General features: G+C 51.7%; 1 protein-coding gene across 7 annotated transcripts in view; it reads right to left on the reverse strand.

Moving 5' to 3' along the window:
• MGMT (O-6-methylguanine-DNA methyltransferase) overlaps positions 1-20,652 on the reverse strand; it is a 263,434-nt gene that overhangs the window by 205,831 nt on the left and 36,951 nt on the right. For 6 of the 7 annotated variants that reach the window (XM_074338805.2, XM_074338803.2, XM_074338804.2 and 3 more), the window contains one exon: positions 7,727-7,863. In XM_074338805.2, coding sequence (XP_074194906.2) covers positions 7,727-7,851 — 125 coding nt within the window. In that variant the 5' untranslated portion in view covers positions 7,852-7,863. Of the gene's footprint in view, positions 1-7,726; positions 7,864-15,456; positions 15,635-20,652 lie in introns of all 7 variants that reach the window. The other variant, XM_088791753.1, reaches the window with a different exon arrangement.

Raw genomic sequence — 20,652 nt, forward strand, 5'->3', positions numbered from 1 at the left:
CCCACACCATCCCTTGTCTTGACCATTTCAACAACCTCCACACAAGCTCACACACACCCCCTGTGGGGTCACACACACAACACTACACTGCGCTGTCCACCCAGGCCAGGCTCCCATGCTGGGCTTGGGCTCCACACACGTGGGGCTGTCACATTCATTTTTCCTCACCCCCAGTGCATATTCCCGGTCACACAGGCACTCACAGGTCTTGAGAATGAGCGAACAAGTGACTACCATAATCCTAAATTTATTCAATGTTTTCATCACAAAAAGACCCACTTCTGTCTGTCACTTGATACAGCAACTGGAAATAACAATTCTGGATGAATCTGACACAAGACAATGCTTCAATTCAATTCAAAAATTAAACTCATTTAACCTTTGATTCAATTTAAATTCTGAACTGATCAGCATGCAACAGCCTGTACATTAATATCAAGGAGCTGATCCAATTACTGATACAATTTAAAGGAAATAAATTTAACAAACCAAGTATATTTTGAGAATTTACAGCTTAAATGATATTAACATTTACAAAACAAAACAAAAAAAAATTGAAAATTATTCACTAGTTATGGATGGTTTAAATACCATAAAATATTAAAGCCATATAACAATAAAAATACTGGAAACCAAAATCCCATGGCAAAATATGAGAAATGTATGTCAACGGTCTTAGATAAAATAGTTGTATTTCCACCAAAGAGCAGAGGGACAAAGTTCTGGGGTGCGACCCTGGTGCAGAGGAAGGAGTCCAGAGAAGTGGCTGAGTTTCAGCTACCAAGCTCCTCGTGCAGCATCAGCTCTGGCCCCGATGAAAAGGGCACGTCCGTACCGGACAAGCTCTCAGTACCGTCCTGGAAGCTTACAGTGGCATGCAGACGTCAGCAGGCAAACACCTATAGGAGGCAAGGCAGCTGTAGCCTTGCTCCCCACACAGTAAGTTCTGACTCCGAATTTCCAAATTAGACATGACCTGGTGGACACGCTACTTTAAAGACATTCCCATGCAGGCAGGCAGCACAAAAGCCACGCTCTGAATTACTAAGCCTCAGGCAGGCCTGTCTGGCAGGCTCCCCTCAACGGTTTCGAGGCCAAGGAAAGACAGGGCAGCTCAGTGGCGGGCGCTGTTGGAAACTGGAAGTAAGGAGAGGGAGCAGCCACTCCTCTCCCGTGTTCCTCCTGAGCCCTGCAACCAGCCTGTCGTCTCCCCACCTCCACTTCTTTCAGCCAGAAAGTGGCATCGGTACAAGTGCACGGAGCTGCTCCAAGGGTTACCTGCTGTGACGAGCATGCAGCTCCTGCACGAGGCCTGGCCACCACCGAGCAGGCACGTTCTTGCAAAGTGCCCACTTACCGCACGTCCACCCGACTCCCGGCAACCCAAGGTCTTCTGGAGAAAGACTCCAGAAGAAATGAAGACGGCCTCCAAGGTGCCACAACACTGTCATAAATTCTACACTGTTTTTCTCAGAGGAGTTTATTTAACCTAATTCCTCTCACAATTCGAACAATCCTGTTAACCAATTTTCCAGACCACAGCTAATTAGAAGCAGAAAGGAGAATGGGGTGAGGACTGCTTGAGGCTGGCAGGAGAGACCATCTAGGAGGCGGGTGACATGGGGATGAGGGCAGAGAACCATGGAAAGGAGGTAGCAGGAAGGACCGTGCACGAGTCCAGGCCCGTCCACCCCACAGCAGTGACAGCGCCACGGGGCCATGTCACAGAGCCAATTCCATGCAAACAGCTCCTGCAAGACTCAAGCCTGATGGGACTCTGCAGACACAGAGCCCGCGAGCCTGGGGGGCTCTCCCAGGGGGGAGCTGCTGCTTGGAGAGGAGCCCAAGGGTTTTATGCAGAAATGATTTCCTTTCAGCTGTGAGTCAACACAGGTGATGGTGAGGGCACGTGGAGGAGACCATAGGGCCGCACACCATATAGGGCAAGCCCGAGGGAGGGCGGGACTGGGCCGCGGCTGCCTCCTGTTTATGGAGAAAAGGAGAGGGGCGCCACCCACGCGCGGCAGGATCAAGGGGACAGGAGAGCCGTTTCTTTGGGAAAGCTGCCACCCTTTCAAAACCGGAGGAGGGCAGAGGTGAAGTCCAATGCCTCCTAAAGAAACGCTGTCATTCAGGCCAGAGGACTTAGGGTTTTATGTACCAGGCCACCTCGAGGCCTTTCTGTGCGGGAAGTTAGCTAGTTTACTTACCGCTTTTACTCTCAAGCGCTCTTACGGTCCAAATGTTGGAAACTTTCGAAAACTACCCTTTACTCTGACAGTCTGGCTCCTATTTTTGAACCCACATAGTTGCAGCTGTCATTCAAGTGTCCTTTTCTCCCTTCCAGGAGATCCTGGCCGACGCAGAATTAAATGAACCAGCTGACTTCTGACTCTCAGGCACAAGTACGCAAGTTTTGCCATTTCTGTCTCTCAGCAACACAGTAACATTGATAGGAGTAAAACTTCTATGTTGCTCTTTTTCTTAAATGGGTCCAGAATATAAACACTTGAAATCTGAGTGACATTTGCTTACATACTGTCCAGTGGACTGCTAACACCCTTCCACCCTGACCCAGGTAACCAGTGAGTCAGTGAGCTAGGCTTTCGAAAGAACTTAAATGTCCAGAGAAGAGGACAAAAGCTAGTGAAGCCACGCACTGCTGATATCTTCTAACTATATGGCCTTATAATAAAGCACGGCACCCCACCTTTCGGGCTTCCACGGGGGTACCCTGCGAGGGAGGCACAAACTGCCAGTCAAGCTGAGATGGGGCTTTTCAGGACAACCATCTGCACAATGCAGGCAGCCCCACTTTATTAAGGGCTCGGAAGGCTCAGTGCGGAGGCCACAGCATCACACCCAAGGTGACGTGACAGCACATCACGTGGCTTTCCTTTATTTTACTAACAAGGTCCCAGGGCTGTGACCTTAAGATGCTGCACACAACTCTGCAGGCCCCACACACAGCCCCGAGCCCTGCAGACCCTGCCCACCATGGGAACACAGGAACCTTCACAAGAAACATCCTGGCCTCCTGTGTCCCCTTCAGCCACCAACCTGAAAGACCAGGACACTGTCTCGCTTCTAAGGGGCACTGCGCTGCAAGTGCTTAGAGGGACGGTACACCCAATCTGTGTTACTGATAGCCTAGGCCCTGAGACAGCTCCCGGTGCATGACTGGAAATTCACCCCTAGTTCAGACACTTGGAGGTGAGGTTCTCCAACAGAGCTGCCTTGAGGATTTAGACTTAGGGAGCTGAGCGGAGGCAAGAACGAGGCATGCCAGGCTCACCACGGCATCCGAGCACTTATTTCAAAACACCGACGATTTCTATAAAAGCCACAGAGAGCTTGGTAGGTTTTCCTCACAGAGACATGCTGATTTGACTCAAGAGACCTCCTTAAGGAACACTCTGTAAAATAAAATAATTACATTTTTTAAGCGCATACAACACAAATCATTATTTTGAGCTGCTGAAGAAAAGCAATGAGACAACTAAACTTGCTGCAGGTAAAAACCCTACGGAGCGTGTTTTGGATATTATTTTGACGGGAAGAGTGTTTCTTCAAGTGTTTAGACTTAACACTTTCTTCTCTTCCTTGAAAGATCAATTATAATAAAATAAGTGCTGCAAGTATGTGTATTACAATGGCCCAATCTGCCGGAAGGAATTCATTTATGAATTTCCCGGGAAGGTTTTTGAGATATGTGGACCCGCAGGAACTACCTGGAACCAGCAGCCATCAGACTGGCCCGCAGAGAGGTGCTGGCAGGGGGGAGGGCGCACGGCAGGCACAGGCCCCAGACAGACTCCTGTTCCCCCAATGGCCCACTTACTTAAAATATTTCAGGAGTGCCGGAAAGAAGCAAATGCACGTGGAAACCATCAGTCACTACTGGGTCAAGCTGACAGGCTCAATAGACCTGATGTGACTTCATGAGTTCCCCTTCCCCTCAGGAGGACCTCAAGGTACCTTCACTCTTTCCACGGGGCGACGACTTTGGACATTTGAAGGGCAAACCCGACAGTGCATCCAGTGAGGCGGACGCGCTCCCCCACCCCGCTCCCAGTTTGGGCACAGAGGCCCTGCAGTAACATTCTCGCGTGTCTCAGTGGGGCCAGTCCAACTGGTTGGCAGAGGCCCTGTCCAGCCACCCAAGCGCTCAGGTCCTGCTCTTGCCACGACACGAGAGTCGGCGGGGCACGACGTCAGAAACGTCAGCTCTGTCAGTGAGCCACCATCGCTAGGACACCGTATGTCCCTATAAACAACAGAACAGCCTGCACACAACTTGACGTTTTTCAAAATATTAGGTTGGTGTGAAAATAATTACGGTTTTTGCAATTAGTTTTAACCTTTTAAACTGCAATTACTTTTGCACCAAGCTAATACAAAAAGTTGTAGGATGGTTTAGTTTGGTTGGCACATGTAAGCTTTTTCAGTATTGCATTCCTGTATTTTTCTAAGAAAGTTTACATGGAAAAAAATGAAAACCAAAGGTAAATCTTTGATAAGTGAAACGAGAAGCATGTGCTTTCTCTCCGGTATCCCAAACCCGAAAACCCTACTGCTATTTTCGTAACGTTAACTATGACCCAAGGTTGTACAGTCCATTTTTTCAAGTAATCAAATACTAAACAAGTCCCAAAATAACATCAGAAAAATAAACATTCTACAACCCTTCTCATCAGATTCTAGACCCTGCAGGAACGATGGCGAGGTCAGAGCTTTGCAGCCCCACGAGTGACGTGGGGAGGGATCCGGCTCCTGCACACGAACAACCGCTCTGGATACGGCCGTTGTTAACGGCAATAGGACATGATAAAACTGAGACTAGGAGACCACTTTCCAAACTGGTGTCCTTCACTCAAATATTTTGAGGGAAGGAAGGGTGAGAAACGTAAGCTATACAAATGACAATTCAGTGGTCACTGCATGAAGCCACATACTCAGGCAAACAGGCTGACCTGAGGGGCAGGAGGCACACAGCAGACAGACATCGGTGGCCACCTTCCAACTTGTCTACCGAAGGAGGTGGCATGGCTTCAGAGGAACTCAAGACCCAGGACTCCGGAGCACATAGGGGCCCAGGCCCATGAGGGTGCTCGGCCCCAAATCCCCCCACCCCCCACCACCGTCCATCGGCAGAGCTAGAGGACATGGCCTTGGAGGGCACAGATGGCTCTCCCTGCACAAGCCAAGCCAGCGTGGGGATGCTCCCCTCCAGGAGGGCCGGGCAGCACCTAATTCTGTGAAGCTAAAGGAGTTCTAACCAGAAGCCTCTCGGTACAAAACACGCCGACTCAGATGGCGTCCAAAGTGAGTGCATCCTGAGCTTGGGGGAAAAGTCATACTCATTCCACACGTTACGCTTTCAAAAAAGAGAAGAGGGAACACGGTTTTCTGTAGGCAGAAATGCCAAAACCTGACAAAGATATTACAAATGAAGAAAATCGTAGACTAACATGCCTCATGAGCTTAAACACATAAATCCTAAACAAAGTAGCAAATCTAAACCAGTAATGTGTAAAAAAACAAGCAAACAAAAACATTATATCATGAATTAAGTGGTATAGTCTAGCATTTCAAAATTGATTTAAAAATCCTAAAATTGACTTCATATTTAAAAAATAAAGGAGAAAAATATGACCAAGTTGACACATGGACAACATCCAACAGTTGGAGGAAGGATTCTCAGCCTGAGAAAGGACACCTATAGCACCCAGCAAAGGCCGTGTCACGCTGGTGAAACACTGGACCCAGGGATGGAGGGCCACCATCACACCTTTTAGTCAGTGCCGTACTGGAGGTTCTAGGCGGTGCAGTAAGATGGAGAAACAAAACGCAGAAAGATCAGAGAGGAAGAAACAAATTGTCTGTAGTCACAGACATTAGGATTTTCTATTCTCTGACTTTCAACTGTCCCTCCCCCAATTAACCGTGTGTGTGTGTGTGTGTGTGTGTGTGTGTGTGTGTGTGTATACACACACACACACACACGACTGCTGGCTGGTCCCCAACATCCATTTCCAAGTTCTTCCTTACACAGAAACCTTAATTTTAGCCAATACATGGTGACTCAGCATGCCTTGCATAGAGGTGTGGCCACGTGACCCAGTTCTAGCCAATGAGACAAAAGAGAAAACGTTAGCGCTCCTTTTGGAGAGGCAGGTGGTGCTCCCTCCCTCTTTTCTCCTCTATCTGCTGCCTGGAATGTGAGGTGGCAACCTGGTCCCCAGAGGCTGGCCTGTAGAAGCAGGACCAGGACCACAGCTTGGAGGTGCAGAGAGGAAAGCTGGGAGGCCGCCAAAGTCCCAGTGACCACCTTGTCACCAGAGCCCGCCTCTGAGCTGTCAGCTGCAGCTTATCGAAGCCATTATTTGAGGCTGCGTCTCGCGTCTGTAGCTGATGCCACTTGAGTCAGAAAGTGCGCGAAGCAGAAAGTCAAGTTGAAGCCTCACCTTCATTCTAGTTTCACGTCCATAATGGGCATTTAACTCAGCATATCTTATGCTTTTTTCTTTTTACTTCTTCCTCCCCAAATTCACTTTAAGGAGTGGTTTTCACAGCAAAAGAAATTCAACACATAATTCCTATAACTTATTGAGCAACTGAACAAGCTAAAAGACAAAATGACATTTTCCTTGACAAATTATCTGGTGCCTGTGATTTTCTGAACAGTACAGCCAGACGGTTCTCACAGTTAAAGAATGTCTTCGTATCGTTCAAAGGCTCGCTTATTTTTTGTCTTAGGAAAGACTATTGATTGGAACATGCAGCTCTACAGGAAAATTCTCAACAGTGGAGGCGAAACTGGTATTTATTACGGCGCATGTGCTCATTATGGCTGCCTCTGACAGGGCTCCATTAAAATCAATTTTTATGTTTCTTATGTATTTTCTTTATCTAATGTTCTTGGCATTGTGTTTATTAGCCCGTTAAGACAAACACTGAGCTCAGGCGCGGGTGGTTTGTTTCCTTCTGTCAGAAATCACAAGAGCTGTGATTTTAACACCACTCCTCCCAATCAATGAGTGGGGGAAATCAAACGTTCCATTCCGGAACAAAACATTCAGGAGTGCTTTAAATTCTTTATGCTTTTACAATCAGAGAAATACAGTGGAGAACAGTCACAAAAGTGAGAGGAACGTGTGTCCTGCTGGCAATGGCCATACCCTGACGTCATGCTAAACAGGGAACTTCACACCCTTTTCTCGTCCGCGGTACCGGCTCTGCCGGCAGCTGAGAGGCCAGCGAGCTCCTGATCAGGCAATTCCAAGGCTTTGGTAGAAAACCCCTGGCAGACTGAACAGGGAGGGCTGGGCCTGACTTAAAACTCAAGATGAGGCAAGCATCTCTGTGTCACCAAATTTCCAGAGAGATTCCCACCTCACACGGGTTGAACACTCAGTGTTCAACGGTCACAAGCCACCAACCCCTCTGTAAATGTACACAGCAAGCCAACGCCTTGGAGCCGCTGACTCCAGGGCACGGCCCTGTGGTTAACCGGAGGTGGGAAATTCTCGGGCAACAAGCACAGATGCTGCAAATGAAGGACCCCCACGGTGCCATCGCGCGTTCTTAGAGAGATTCTGGCTTCTGTGATTGGCGGCGTATGGCTACGTGTCACGCCGTGATCAGTGGAAAACGGCAGCAGCCATGTTCCTTCCTCCCCTTGCTGTGAAGCAGCCCCACAGAGGGGGTGCACCTCAGGACTCACCCAGGGTCTGGGGTCTTCCTGCCGAGCAGCCGGATGCCATGCAGGCCCTGCTGACAGCCAGAGAGCTGCAGCTTCCCCAGAGGGCTGGCCACCATTCTGTACGTCACTTCACAGGGCTTCTCCATTGTCCCAAGTACCTGCAGAGACAATGTTTGGAGCAAGTAAGAAAGTGTATGTGCAAGAGCTGGGTCCCTTTCAAAGCACAACAGACGACCAGTTATTTAAGACAGAAAACATCTCCCAAAGTTTTCCCCATTTGGGGAATGTGATCATGTACTGTGTCATTTTTCCAAAATAGTTACTTTGAGGACAGAAAATTACCCGAATGGCCTACAGCAGCCAACCAACAGCTCAGTGCTTTTACTTCCTGGAATTACTGTCTCCCTCTTCTCATGTGTCTGTAACCAACGCATGGAAAGGAGAGCTCCTTTTACTTAGTACCCAAAACGAAGCATCCCTTGCTTTAATGAAACAATACAATTACGGACAAGTTTCTCCTTCATAAAAACTGAAGACAAAATATGGTATTTTGAATAAAGCATATTTAACAAGAAAGCACGTGGGAAATGAATTACAGAAACAGAGTGAGAGTCAACCCAGCTCTTACTCACCCCACAGCACCTGTTAGGTGGGCAGGGAAGCACACGCATGCTGGGAAAAACTCTTACATTTGGGAAAGCATATATTTTACTTACATTCAAAGGAATGTACAGAGGTATAAAAACTATCCTACCATGTTAATTTTGATAGATATTAATGTTGGTCAACATAGCAATAGAGCAAAGGCTTAAAAGAAAGATGTGCTAAGAGCAGTGAGACGCCAGTAATGGGCCAGGGAAGGGGGGGGGGGAGTTGATACTTTATCACAATCACTCTGACTCGGGGAGGCAAGAGGACGTGATGCAAGAGGGGCTGTGGAAGGGTCAGGGGCCCACATGGGCCTTCGCGTTCCTCCTCCGGCTTCTGCAAACAACCCAGAGGCAGCGTCTGCCTCTGTGGCCTCACACACCACTGTTTCCCAGAGTTCCACCTCCACCAATACCAGATACACTGACACAGCTGAAGCTTCCCCACCACGACTTGCGGTGAGCTCCTGACCACAGCTGGACTGCTCGCTCCCTTCTCTCTCTCTTACTCTCTCTCTCTCCTTCTTTGTCCTAGAGGCATCTCCAATGACCTTGTCCAAAACTGTGACCCTGAGTAAATTCCCTCCATAGGTAGCATCTGAGTGAAGGCGCTACAGCCCGCCCCTGCCCCCCCCACACCAGGATGAACCCCAGGAACCCTCCTTGCCTCTCACCAGCCTCTCCTGCCCCCCTCACACCCGGGATCTCCTCGTCTGCAGCTCATTTCCATGCTGTCCTCCTGGAGACCCCCATCAACTCTCGCCGACATGTGCAAGGACTTCTCCGGGGCCTCCTCACACCTGGGGTCTCTCACCCCCCCCCACCCCAAACAACAAGTCACCTGCTAACTACATGAGGGGCTATGGCAGTCAGCAAGCTGCAGCCCAAGGGCCAAACTGTACCCACCACCTGCTTCTGTAAAGTTTTATTAGGAGCAGCCATGACCCTTATTTGCACACTGGCTGTGGCTGCCTCCACGCTCCAGTGACAGAGCTGACTGGCTGTGACAGGGACAGCGTGGCCCTGAAACACTTCCCATGTGGCGTCTACAGAACAGGTCTGCTGAGGCTTCAAGGCCCTCGCACTGGCGCCCTTGCTCCCTCGTCCCCCACCCAGTCCCCCACCTCAGTCCCTGGGCACCCCCTTTGCAGCACAGTTGGGTCCCTCGGCCTTGACACTGCTGTCCACGGCTGGGCTATTCTGTCCCTGCACATCCAGCCTGCACCATGGAGCCAGGCGTCTGCCTGGCCGTGAAGCCTCAAACCCCCCAAACCCCCAGGTGCCCTTTCCCTCCTGCTCCTAGTACCACAGATTCCCAGAGGCCACAGGAGACAGGGACATTTACAAGAGGCCAGGCAGCGTTTCCCAAACCCCAGTGTGAACAGGACCCCACGAGCCCACCCTAAGCCCCCAGACCCCAGAGCCACCCTGCTCAACACCCCCTTTCTGTGCACACTGACAAGCCTCTGAGCCGGCTCTCTTTCCAGTTCCAGTGAGTGGACATGGGATTTTGCTGAAAGACCTCCTCCGATGTTTGCCTGACATCAGACACTCTCTGACACATCACACCCCCCGAACGTGCCTCCCCAGGCGCCCGCAGCCTGAGGGACAGAAGCCAAGCTTCCCAGAGGGTCCCCCATCCCGCCACTTCGTGGGAGCAAGGATCCCACCCACTCTGTCACCTGTCACTCTGAGACAGTCGTCTACGTCCCTGAGCCAGAGCTTTTCCCTATAGGATAAATGACACCTGAGTCACAGGGTGAGCCCGGGATCAGTGGGAACGTGTGTGTGGACCTGGCACCCTGGAGGGACTTGGGGTTAGTTATACCCGCCACAGATGACCTTGGCCTTTGAGCTTGTCCTGGGCTCTGCTCTCCTTCCAAAATCTTATCCAACAGCATCAAAGTCAGATCATTCTTCAAAAGCAAATGGCTACCCCTTCTCCCAGCCCCTGGGGCCTGCCCTCATTTCCTGGAGCCAGAATGAAGTGCTGCCCCTACCCTCTCAAGTCTGGGGACATGTCCCCGCCCCCTGAGCTGCTGGTAAGCACTGGGAAGGGGTGTCTGCAACCACGAGTCGGCCCAACTGAAAGCAGATGCATCACACACGTGTGTCCACCATCCAGGCCAAGGGTCCCGTTGTGCATTTTCCAAAGTGTGTTTCTGGAAGACTGCTTGGAGAAAGGATTGTGGGTACACAAGGCAGCCAGGACATGCCACCCCTCTGGGAACTCTCGCCCTGCACGTTAGCATGCTGAAGCTGCAAGAGGTCGCATAGCCAAACCCGCTTATGTTTGTACAGCTGTGCACACATGTTCCCCTGATCCGTGCCTCCCACCTGGGCCCTGCTCAGAAGCACTGGCCCCCATCAGGCTGTTTCTGGGCCGATCGGGGCTCAGGCGTCAGACCTGGACCGTGACAAGCCATAGTCCCATCACAGGCAGGGCTCCTTAATTGCAAGCCTCAGAAGCTGATACCGGCTAACTGAAGCACAAAAGCCATTTACTGGAAGGTTGTTCCGTAACTCAGAACTTCTGGGAAGGCTGGAGAAGCAGGCTCAGAAAACTGTCGGAGCCAAGGCTGGCCACGGTCCAACCACAGCCAGAACCGAGCCTCAGGAAACATCTGTGGGGACAGCCGGTGACTGCAGGCATGCAGCTGGCGCTGTTGCCACCGTTGCCCCTGGAAACAGGACGTTATGGCCACCATCAATTCCCTGCTGCCCGGCCTTCCTGTCTTGCCTCTGATTCCAGGCCCAGGCAGGAGCCCAGAGCTGGCTCGGGGGCCGAGTGGCAGGGGCAGGGCCAGCTGCTGGGGGAGGAGGGCTCTGCCCACATCAGCCCCACAGGAGGAGAAGGACCCAGCAGGGCGCAGGCAGTGCATGTCCAGTCCCTTCCCAGGCTTGTTTCTCATCAGTCAAGTAGGAATCATGGAAAACACGGAAAGCCGTGAACAGGCCAGGTGGGCAGGCACTCCTGCTGGAAAGGGACCGGTGTCCTCCACAGGACACAGCCAACCCTCACCCCTACTGCAAGAAGAGCCAGGAGCCACACTGAGTGTGCAGAGCAGGGCCCGGGAGCAGGCCAGGGGGACAGCGATGAGGGTGACAGGATGCAGGGTCCCAAGGGTCCCCCTGTCCGAGTTCTCCCAGGTTGGAGGGAGGAGTGGGTCTCTGCAGAGATGGGGAGAAAGTCCTTGCTGTGAGCCTCGTCCTGGCGGCTAGGCTCTGACAACAGGCAGAGGCCGGTGGCCTGCCGTGCTCTTGGGGAAGGGCTGCCAGCCAAGCCCGGTGCGGCCTGAGCTGGAATGGCTGTGTCTAAACCAAGTAACGCCCAGCACACCGGCACCCGCAGTTCTGAACTAGATCACAGGACTCTGAGGCTCGGCCTGCCCACCGCGAAACCCACCGTGCTTCCCCACGACCAGAACCAGTCTGCGCCGCACGCCCAGCAACGTGGCACTGCCCTTGGTCCGCCCGGTGTACACTCACGCCAGAGCACGGGCTGCCCGTTACACTGAGGACCAGCTCTGCGGAACTGCGCGGCCGCCAGAAGCCCCAGGACACCGGGTCAACCAGAAAGCGAGGGAAACGGGGCAGTCAGGCCATAAGTGGAACAACTGGTGGGTTCGAAATCTGAGCTCCAGACGAGCGGCATGTGTCACTTCAGGCTGTGTCCCATCAGCTGGCCACTTCGTTAGGTGACGTCTGAGGGAGTGAGCCCCTTAGACTTCCTTACTGGTTACACAGAAGCGAAATCAGACCCACTTCAGTTTCCCCGAGTGTGAGTGTTGGCAGGAACTACCTCTCCTGCGACGGAGGCCTGGTCCCCACAGCCGGCTCCTGCTGGACGCCGCCTGGCTGGGCTGGCCTGCCACCAGCGCCTCTGGGCTTTGGAGCCCATTAGCAGAACTGTTGCTAGTCAAAGACAATGCACCATAACCCACCAACTGCTACTTTGCCAAAAAAGAAAAGCGGCAACATCAACATCATTTTCTACCATCCCTGCCAGAAATGGGGCTCGAGACAGCACAGGGACCTGTGTGACGCGCCTTCCCACAGACAACAGGGCGTGTGGCACGGTGTCCTTCCAGAGGCGAAAGGCACAATTGGAGGAGCGCTGAATCCTGACACATACTGGCTGATGTGTCCCCCGGACTGCAGCGCGGGGCCCTCTGGCCTGGCAGGCAGCGTGCTGACAGGAAGCCTGGGCTGAAACAGCAGGTGTGTCATTGTGCCACAGAGCTGGCAGCCTGGCAGCCTAGACGGGGTGTCGCAGACACTAAGAGGGGACCCGCAGAGGCTAGGAGCCGGGCGGCAATAAGAGACGGCCCATAGAAGACGGATGATGGTGGGAAGCACCGCCGGAGGTAACACAGCTAAACACGCCCATGGCTGGCCATGAACGCCGGTGGCACAAAGAAGTCAAGAGAATTCTGGGCGACGCCGTGCAACGGCCCCTGCCCCCGACACCCTACACCACGGGGCTCCCACGCTCCAGAGACCAGCCCATCACTGGGCTCCAATGAAATCCCACAGGATCTTCACCCACCAACACCAACCCAGAAGCCACGAGTCTGACCCCAAGAATGGGGTCCGCCTAGAAGGGGACAAGGGCCAGGAGAGACACTGGCTGCACTGACTCACTGGTGACACCACAATATTCACAGCCCTGCCCGGGCACCAAGTTCAGCCCCAAGCAGGCTCCCCATGGCTTTGGGGGACTCACAGGAGGCCACTGCGGTCGGGAGGGCGGCTGCCATGGGGAGCAGGGCACACTCCGGGGGAGAGGCGAGCAGGCAAGAATTTTTGGAGACAATGACATAGACACACAGAGACCTGAGTGATAACAACAGCTGGCAGGTGAGAAGATGCAGGTGAAAAAGCAGGTTGAGGCAAACATGGCATGAGGTGGGGACCTGGGAAGCAGGTGATGAGGTCTGGGGCGCCCAAGAGAGAAGTGCGAGGGAACCCCGGCCCAGGGCCAGCTACACAGCCAGTTAGGCCAGTGCTGAGTCTGCCTTTGTCCCTGAGGGTCCCCAAGCTTCTAACAAGGGAGATGCCGCCAGGTTCGCCTCTGAAGAGGCTCCAAGGCAGCTGTGTCACAAGTGGGTAGGAGTAGAGGCTGGGAGTTAGTGAGGAGACCGTGGAAATCACCCACCGAGGAAGGACGGTGGGGTGAACCAGCACAGAAGCAGAGGGACCCTGCATAACGAGGACCCGTCATAATGATGTGTAACAAACGCTGTGTATTTGCCACTGGGCTAAGGTGCTGGAAATTGGAACAAGACAATCATGGTCTCCTGGGGGGTGAAAAATGACCGTCAAGAAGCAATTCATGCTCTACTGCCTTGGCAACTTTTCTGAGTCAAAAACTATGCCACAATAAAAGTTCATGGATCAAGAAACTGTGGTACATTTATACAATGGAGTATTACACAGCCATAAAGCATGAAATCTTACCATTTGAAATGATATGGATGGACCTAGAGAACATTACGTTAAGTGAAATAAGTCAGACTGAGAAACACAAACACCATATGAGCTCACTTATATGTGGAATCTAAAAAATAGAATAAATGAACAAACTAATCAGAAACAGTCTCAGAGACATAGAGAAAAAACTGAGGGTTGCCAGATGGGAGGGGGGTGGGATGAGGGAGAAGGTGAGGGGATTAGAAAGCACAATCGGTAACCACAAAATTGCCAGGGGGATACGAAAGTCAGTTTGGGGAATATAATCAATAATGTTGTAAAGATTTTGCAGGGTGTCATATGGGCACTTCTCTTACTATGGAGACCACCTCAGGGAAGATGTAGATGCCTGGTCACTGCACTGTACACCTGGAGCTGAAGCTGAACAATAATGAATGTCAACTATAATTGAATATATACATACATATAGTTACAAGAAGCAGAGTACAATACAAGGAACAGAGACAGTGGAAATGTAACAGCTGTGTGCGATGTCAGAGGGGTAGTAGATTGGGGGAGGGGGGTTATCACTTTGTGAGGGGTGTAAATGTCTAACTATTACATTGTGTTGTACACCTGAAACTAATAACAATAAAAAAGTATATTATAAAACATCAATATAGACAGAGTAGGACGACTTCTTCCCTTACCTGCATTTTCTGAGTTTTTGCAAGTAAAGCTCCTTTTGTGAGAAGAAAAAATTATTCACGTCCAATGTGACATAAGGTACAAATGATAGTTCTGCGTGTATCGTTTCATAATCCTATATGTATACACTAAAGGACGGTTAATACCTTTCTGATTTAAATAAAAATTCTAAGGTACGAAAATTTCTTGTTAAAAAGAAGTTGGATAAAAAGAAGACGCATGAAAGCAAATCAGGTCCCACCCCCCTTTCCCATCACAAACCCTACACGTGACCTAAACAGCTCCCAAGCACAGCAGTGACCCTCCTTCCTGCCTGACCTCTTCTCTGCGCGGGACCCCGACCGCTCCATTCGCTGGTCCTAAAACACACGGATGTCGCTGCTGCTTCAGGGCCCTTGCACCTGCTGCTCACTCTCCCTGAATCTCCTGTCCCTCCATTCTGACACAGTAGCCTCTGTCACTTAACTCACAACCCTGCTCAAACATCCCCTTCTCAGAGAAACCTTCCTACAATAGTCCGCTCCTACATCCATTTATTATACTTATGTCACATGAAATTTCATTAGATGTATTTTGTATATTTGCTGTGTGCTGTCTTCTCTAGAATGTGAACTCCAATTCAGGTAGCAAATGTCACGTGACAACTCTGGCCAATGAGTAAAGAGAGTCTGCTGAGAGTTCTTGCCCTGATTTAAAAAAAACAAAAAAAAACATACAAAAAAAACCAACTATGTGGCTGGCACCATCTTCTCCCCTTTGTTCCCTCCTTGAGATGACACGGCAGGTGCAATGCCTGGGGCTGTGGCAACCATCTAGGGAACACGAGGGAGAGGCCAGGACATTGGGGTGCCCTGGCCCAATTGTGAGCCTCTACCGCCCAGCGCTGTCTACTGTGACATCTACTTGTGTGAGCACAAGGAAGCCCTGTCTGTTTGCAGCGGGCATTCTGGGGAAGCCCTTCCTTCATCCTGGAGTGGTCCTCACCCATCCACTGCCACACGCCACACTTAGGAGGGTGCCCGGGACACAGCTGCTGCTCAGTGGGCACTTGTGCGTTCTCACACTGGAGGGAAGGACTCAGAAGGCACGTTGGCTGCAGGATTAGCAAGAGCCCGTCGTCGCGCTGGGGGTTCCGATGGCCTGAGGAGTCCAGCAAGGCTTCCTGGAGGAGGAGCCGACACAGCAGGGTGAGTAGGCGTTTTCTGGCGGAGAGGTGGAGGAGAGAAAGACTGTGGCAGGCAGGTCTGCACGTGCCAAGACTCTGGTGCCAGAGGGAACACAGGGTTTGGGGAACCTAACGAAGCAGCCTGGGCAGAGGCCTGGGGGGGTGAGAACGAGTGTGGGGAGGGCAGTGGAGGGTGGATGGTGACGCCAAAGCGCCCGAGCACGTCCCCCGTCCTGGGCAGAGGCGCGTTGTGCTGTCCTCGGGTTCCTCCACGAGGACCAGGGCTGTGCGTGCACAGGCTCTCTCACTGAGTAACGGAACCTGCTCCAGCTAACAGTGTGCTATGCTGCTTTCCAGGCCAGAAAAGGGAGAGAACAAGTTTTAATCCAACCTTTAATCTATTTCTCCTGAGCACAGTTTACAGTTACAGAAATGGGGGCTCCCCGACACGGAGCCTCTGGCTCTTCTGCATGAAGCAACCCCTTGCAATCTCAGGGAGCGACTGGAGCATTGGCCCGTGGGGCTGAGTCAGCGGGCAGGCAAAGCAGACAGGCGCCAGCTCCGATTCGCCACATCCCGGAAACCCCACCGCTGGGGAGCTGTAGGTTAGACTAGAGGGGCCCCTGCAGGCTCCCGCCCCTCCGTGAACACGGCCTCTCACACCACGTGAAGCCTCCAGCTCTTCATAGCACCACCACCTCAGGTGGACCTGGGCCGACAGTCCCGGCTGCCTAACTGGCTTTCACGGGGACATGGCAGGCCGCCAGCGTTTGTTTGGGACAGCCAGAGACAGAAGAGCTGCTTCCCACTCTCACGAGGCACAGACCCTGCCATCCACCGCCTGGCAGCAACACAAAGCCGACGGCACAGCGTACGGCATCCACCTAGAGCCACAAGAGTGGCTGACACTAATTGGTGGGAGAAAAAAATGGATTTTTCATGCCTATTTGGAGACCTCGGAAAAAATGAAGTGGATTTCGTTTCATCTCTCTTTAAACATGAATGGCGTTTAATGTTCTGAATTAAGCAGTTGGCGCCAGAGGCTGCGTTCCCACTGTATGAAAAGCAAGAAACCCGACACAGAACTGTCTTCTTTCTCCTTCCCTTGTCGGTCTCCAGGCTGGCTGCGCCCATCCAAAATGACCCTCCAGGACCATCTCAGCAGTTCTGTCCTTTCCCTTTTAACCATTTCCAGTATCGGTACCTGCTGTAGCAATGCCAGAAAGAGGCTGGGCGGAAGACATCGCCTGCCTTCCTAGAAGCAACAAGGCACCCAGACGTCTGCCTTGTTATCCACCCGAGGTCAGCAAGCAGACTGAGCTCCAGGCCTTCCCGGGGCGTCCCCGTGATGGCCTTGGTGGTTCCCATCAGCTGCGTGTGAAGGGGGAGCTCAGCTGGCACAGAAGGACGCACCTGGGAAAAGGAGCAGCCCTGTCTGGCTGCCTCACGACACCCACAAAGCCTTTATGAAATAGTCACTAGCTTTGCTGCCTCCCTGCTGAGCAGAGGCTAAGCAGCATCGGGAGACGCCTCCTACTCTCAGCCTCAGCCCTAACGAGCAGGTGCGGCAGAGCCTGGAAGGGAGAACAGACCGCATACGACCACTGAGGACAAACCGGCTGTGGGGGTGGAGGACGGTGTGACCCCAACAAGTATGAAAGTCCAGAAGGAAAACGCTGGGGAGCAGGCCGGTCAGCGGCTGTGACCCGCTCGGGGCTGCCGCTGGGCCGGGGTCTCCTGGGTCGTTTGCTGGGTCACTTTCCACAAGAGGCGTTCAACACCAGGGCTTGCTTTATGATGCTGTAACAACCAAAATGCATTCACGTACGTGACGTGGTCGCCAGGCGAAATGCTGGCACTGCCATCTGGTCTGTCAAACTTAGACTGGATCCAGAGGTTGTGCAAAAATGTCACTCCATGTCCACACACCCAGCTGCACACAGGTGTTTACAGCAGCTTTCCTGACATTGCCCCCAACTTGGAAGCGACCAGAAGCCCTTCAGCAGGTGATGGATAAATAAACTGTGTCCATCCAGACAGTGGGATACTGTTCAGCACTAAAAAGAAAGGAGCCATCAGGCCATGAAGACGCGGAGCAACCTTAACTGTACGTGACTAAGTGACAGAAGCCCATCCGAAAGTCTGAATACCGTAGATTCCAGCTACATGACATTCTGGAAAAGGCAAAACTATGGGGACAGTAAAAGATCAGTGGTGGCCAGGGGCCAGGAGTGGGGGCGGGGTGCGGGGGGATGAACAGGGAAGCACCGAGGACGGTTAGAGCAGTGAAAGGATTCTGTGACCCTACAATGGTGGGTACAGGGCACTATACATTTATCAAAACCCACAGAATGTACAACACCACGAGTGAGCCCTACGTAGACTGTGGACAAATGTGCCGTCTGGTGCAGCATGTTGCTAGAGGTATGTGGGAACTCTGTACCTTCTGCGAACTTAAAATTGCTAAAAATGAAGTTTACTAATTAAAAAAGGAGTCATTTCAAAGCCTCCTGTCATGACCCAGACATGCAAAGAAAACGGGTCTCCTTGTTTGTTACTAAACTCCTGTGAACCCACTTATATGCACCCACAAATCAACAGAGGAGAAACCCTGCACTGTGGTTACACAACCAAGCTTGCAGATTAAAAGACAGCTTGCACTGGATTCCCAGGAACACTGCTCCACTCATGTTCTGGGCTTCCAGAGACTTCCCAGACCTGGGATCCGGCTGGAACACGAGGTGGACTTTTTAAAATTACTGTCACAATGGAATGCTATTCGGCCATAAGAAAAGGTGAAATAGTACCATTTGTGACAACATGGATGGATGTTGAGAGTATAATGCTAAGCAAAATAAGTCAGACAGAAAAAGTAGAGAACCATATGATTTCACTGATATGTGGGAAATAAAACTGAAAACAACAAAAGAACAAGAGAAACAAATGAAGAAACAAAAACTCATAGACATGGACAATAGTTTAGTGGTTACCGGAGGGTAAACAGGGTCAAATAGATGGTGATGGAAGAACTGACTCTGGGTGGTGAGCACACAATGTGATATGCAGATGATGTATTACAGAACTGTACACCTGAAATCTATGTAATTTTACTAACCATTGTTACCCCAGTAAACTTTAATTTAAAAAAAAAAATTACTATCGCTGGAGAGGGCCCTCACCTTCCTGATCAATGCCGCCTGGTTGTAAAGAATCCTTGTCACAGGAGCCCTGGGGCCCAGGGCAGGTGAGAGGGGCCCACTCTGCCCCTGGAGCCGTATCTCACTGACGCGCTCTGGCTCTACAAGTCACGGAAATGACACGCCCACGTGGCATGTGATGAAACACGTGAGAATGCAGGCGCAGCAGAGCAGGGACAGGAAAGGACATCTAATGACATGTTCAGTCGTCTTTAAAACAACGTTTCTAGGTAAAAACGGGCACTATCTACATTTAAATATTATCCTTAAAATAAAACTCGGTTTTCTTTTCCAAACTTTTCATTTTTGTTCATATTATCAAATTAAATATAAGTGACGCGGGAATGAAACTGCTTTTCTGCTCTGAAGCCCAAATACGATTAGAATCTGTGCAAACAGGAACCACAGAGCAGTTGGAATACACACTGCTGTGTGTGTGTGTGTGTGTGTGTGTGTGTGTGTGTGTGTGTTGTGTGTATAGGAAACAGATCACGCATAGAAAAAACATGTAAAACTTGCATGTGTGCAGGGTAGAAATTGCTCCAGAACTCTGGAACCTCAAGCACGCCTGAAAACTATTTGCAGGAGGTAACACTGCTCAGGTATCAGCTGCAACAGTTTAGCCACACGATCTCCGGACCCGGCCAGGAGTTGGTCCATGACACCCAATGAGAAGGCCAGGGAGGTTTATCAGTAACCACCACCCATGTGTTTACAACGTCGCATGCAAAGCTCTCCTGCTAACCATGCCAGTGAGACACAGTCAAACCCACACAGACTGCCCTTGAAACGGAGCGTCCTGGTGTCAAAGCGTGTTCACACCTGTGTGCCCACCACCAGCCACACGGCGGTGATCCGCAGGGACGAAACCACAGGCTGAACGCTGTACACCCACCTAGCTAATTAGGTTTGTGGAGGAAAACATTTTCATGCCTAAATGAGGAGACTGCAAATAGGTTCCCCACTTGCAGGGCTCCCAGACCCGCAGGAGCTGGCAGTCCTGACCCCACTGCCCACTGAGAGGGGCTTTGGGGGAAAGACGGACAAGTGCTGCTCTCAGGCACGGTCTGTTCAGGTTATTACGCTTCACTCCGTTTCTGGCGATTCACTGAAATAGTAAGTTTGAGCACTTAGTGAAGGAGAAAACTCTTCTTTAACAAGTGTGTCACTGTGCCAGCCAAAGGACCAGACCCACAGGGGATAAGAGGGAAGCAGGCTGCAACAAGGAGTGAAGCCCACAACTGCAATAAGAGCTTACACTTCCGAGGGCAAAACAAGGCGTCTGAAGGACAGACATTCCAGCAGGATTTGGGAGGCAGCCAAGAGTCCTTAATTTGGCACAAGGACACTCTCCTGCCCACTTGTCCCCGCCCAGAATGCTGGGGCCTCTGGTCCCAGCAATGGGAGCTGCACCCAGGCGGGGCCTCAGCACCTGGGAGGCAGCACCAGCCCTGGGCCAGGTCAGTTCATCCCCTGCCCCGTCTTGCTATCCAGGTCTAAGTGCCAGATGACCGCACGGCTGTAGGAACCTGAGCCAAGAGGGGCACCTCGTGCTCTCCAAGAAGGCGTGAGGGGACAGGTGAGCAGGAAGCCACTTCAGGCCTCAGAACTCGGCACTCAGTGATGGAGCCGGAGGGCACCGTGCAGCCATGTCTGTGGTTTCAGGTCACTTTCTGCACCATCTTCCCACACGTCCCAGGTTGTGAAGGCCCAGGGGTCCCAGTGCACATTTCCCTGTACACCGTCCTCCTGGTGTCACAGGCTGCGACGGAGACGTGGCCACAGGTGACACCTACACTCTTTCAGGCCCCTCACGGG

Source organism: Rhinolophus sinicus, chromosome 15 (genome assembly GCF_057876585.1).
Source record: "Rhinolophus sinicus isolate RSI-liver-muscle chromosome 15, RSI-T2T, whole genome shotgun sequence".
Classification (NCBI taxonomy): domain Eukaryota; kingdom Metazoa; phylum Chordata; class Mammalia; order Chiroptera; family Rhinolophidae; genus Rhinolophus; species Rhinolophus sinicus.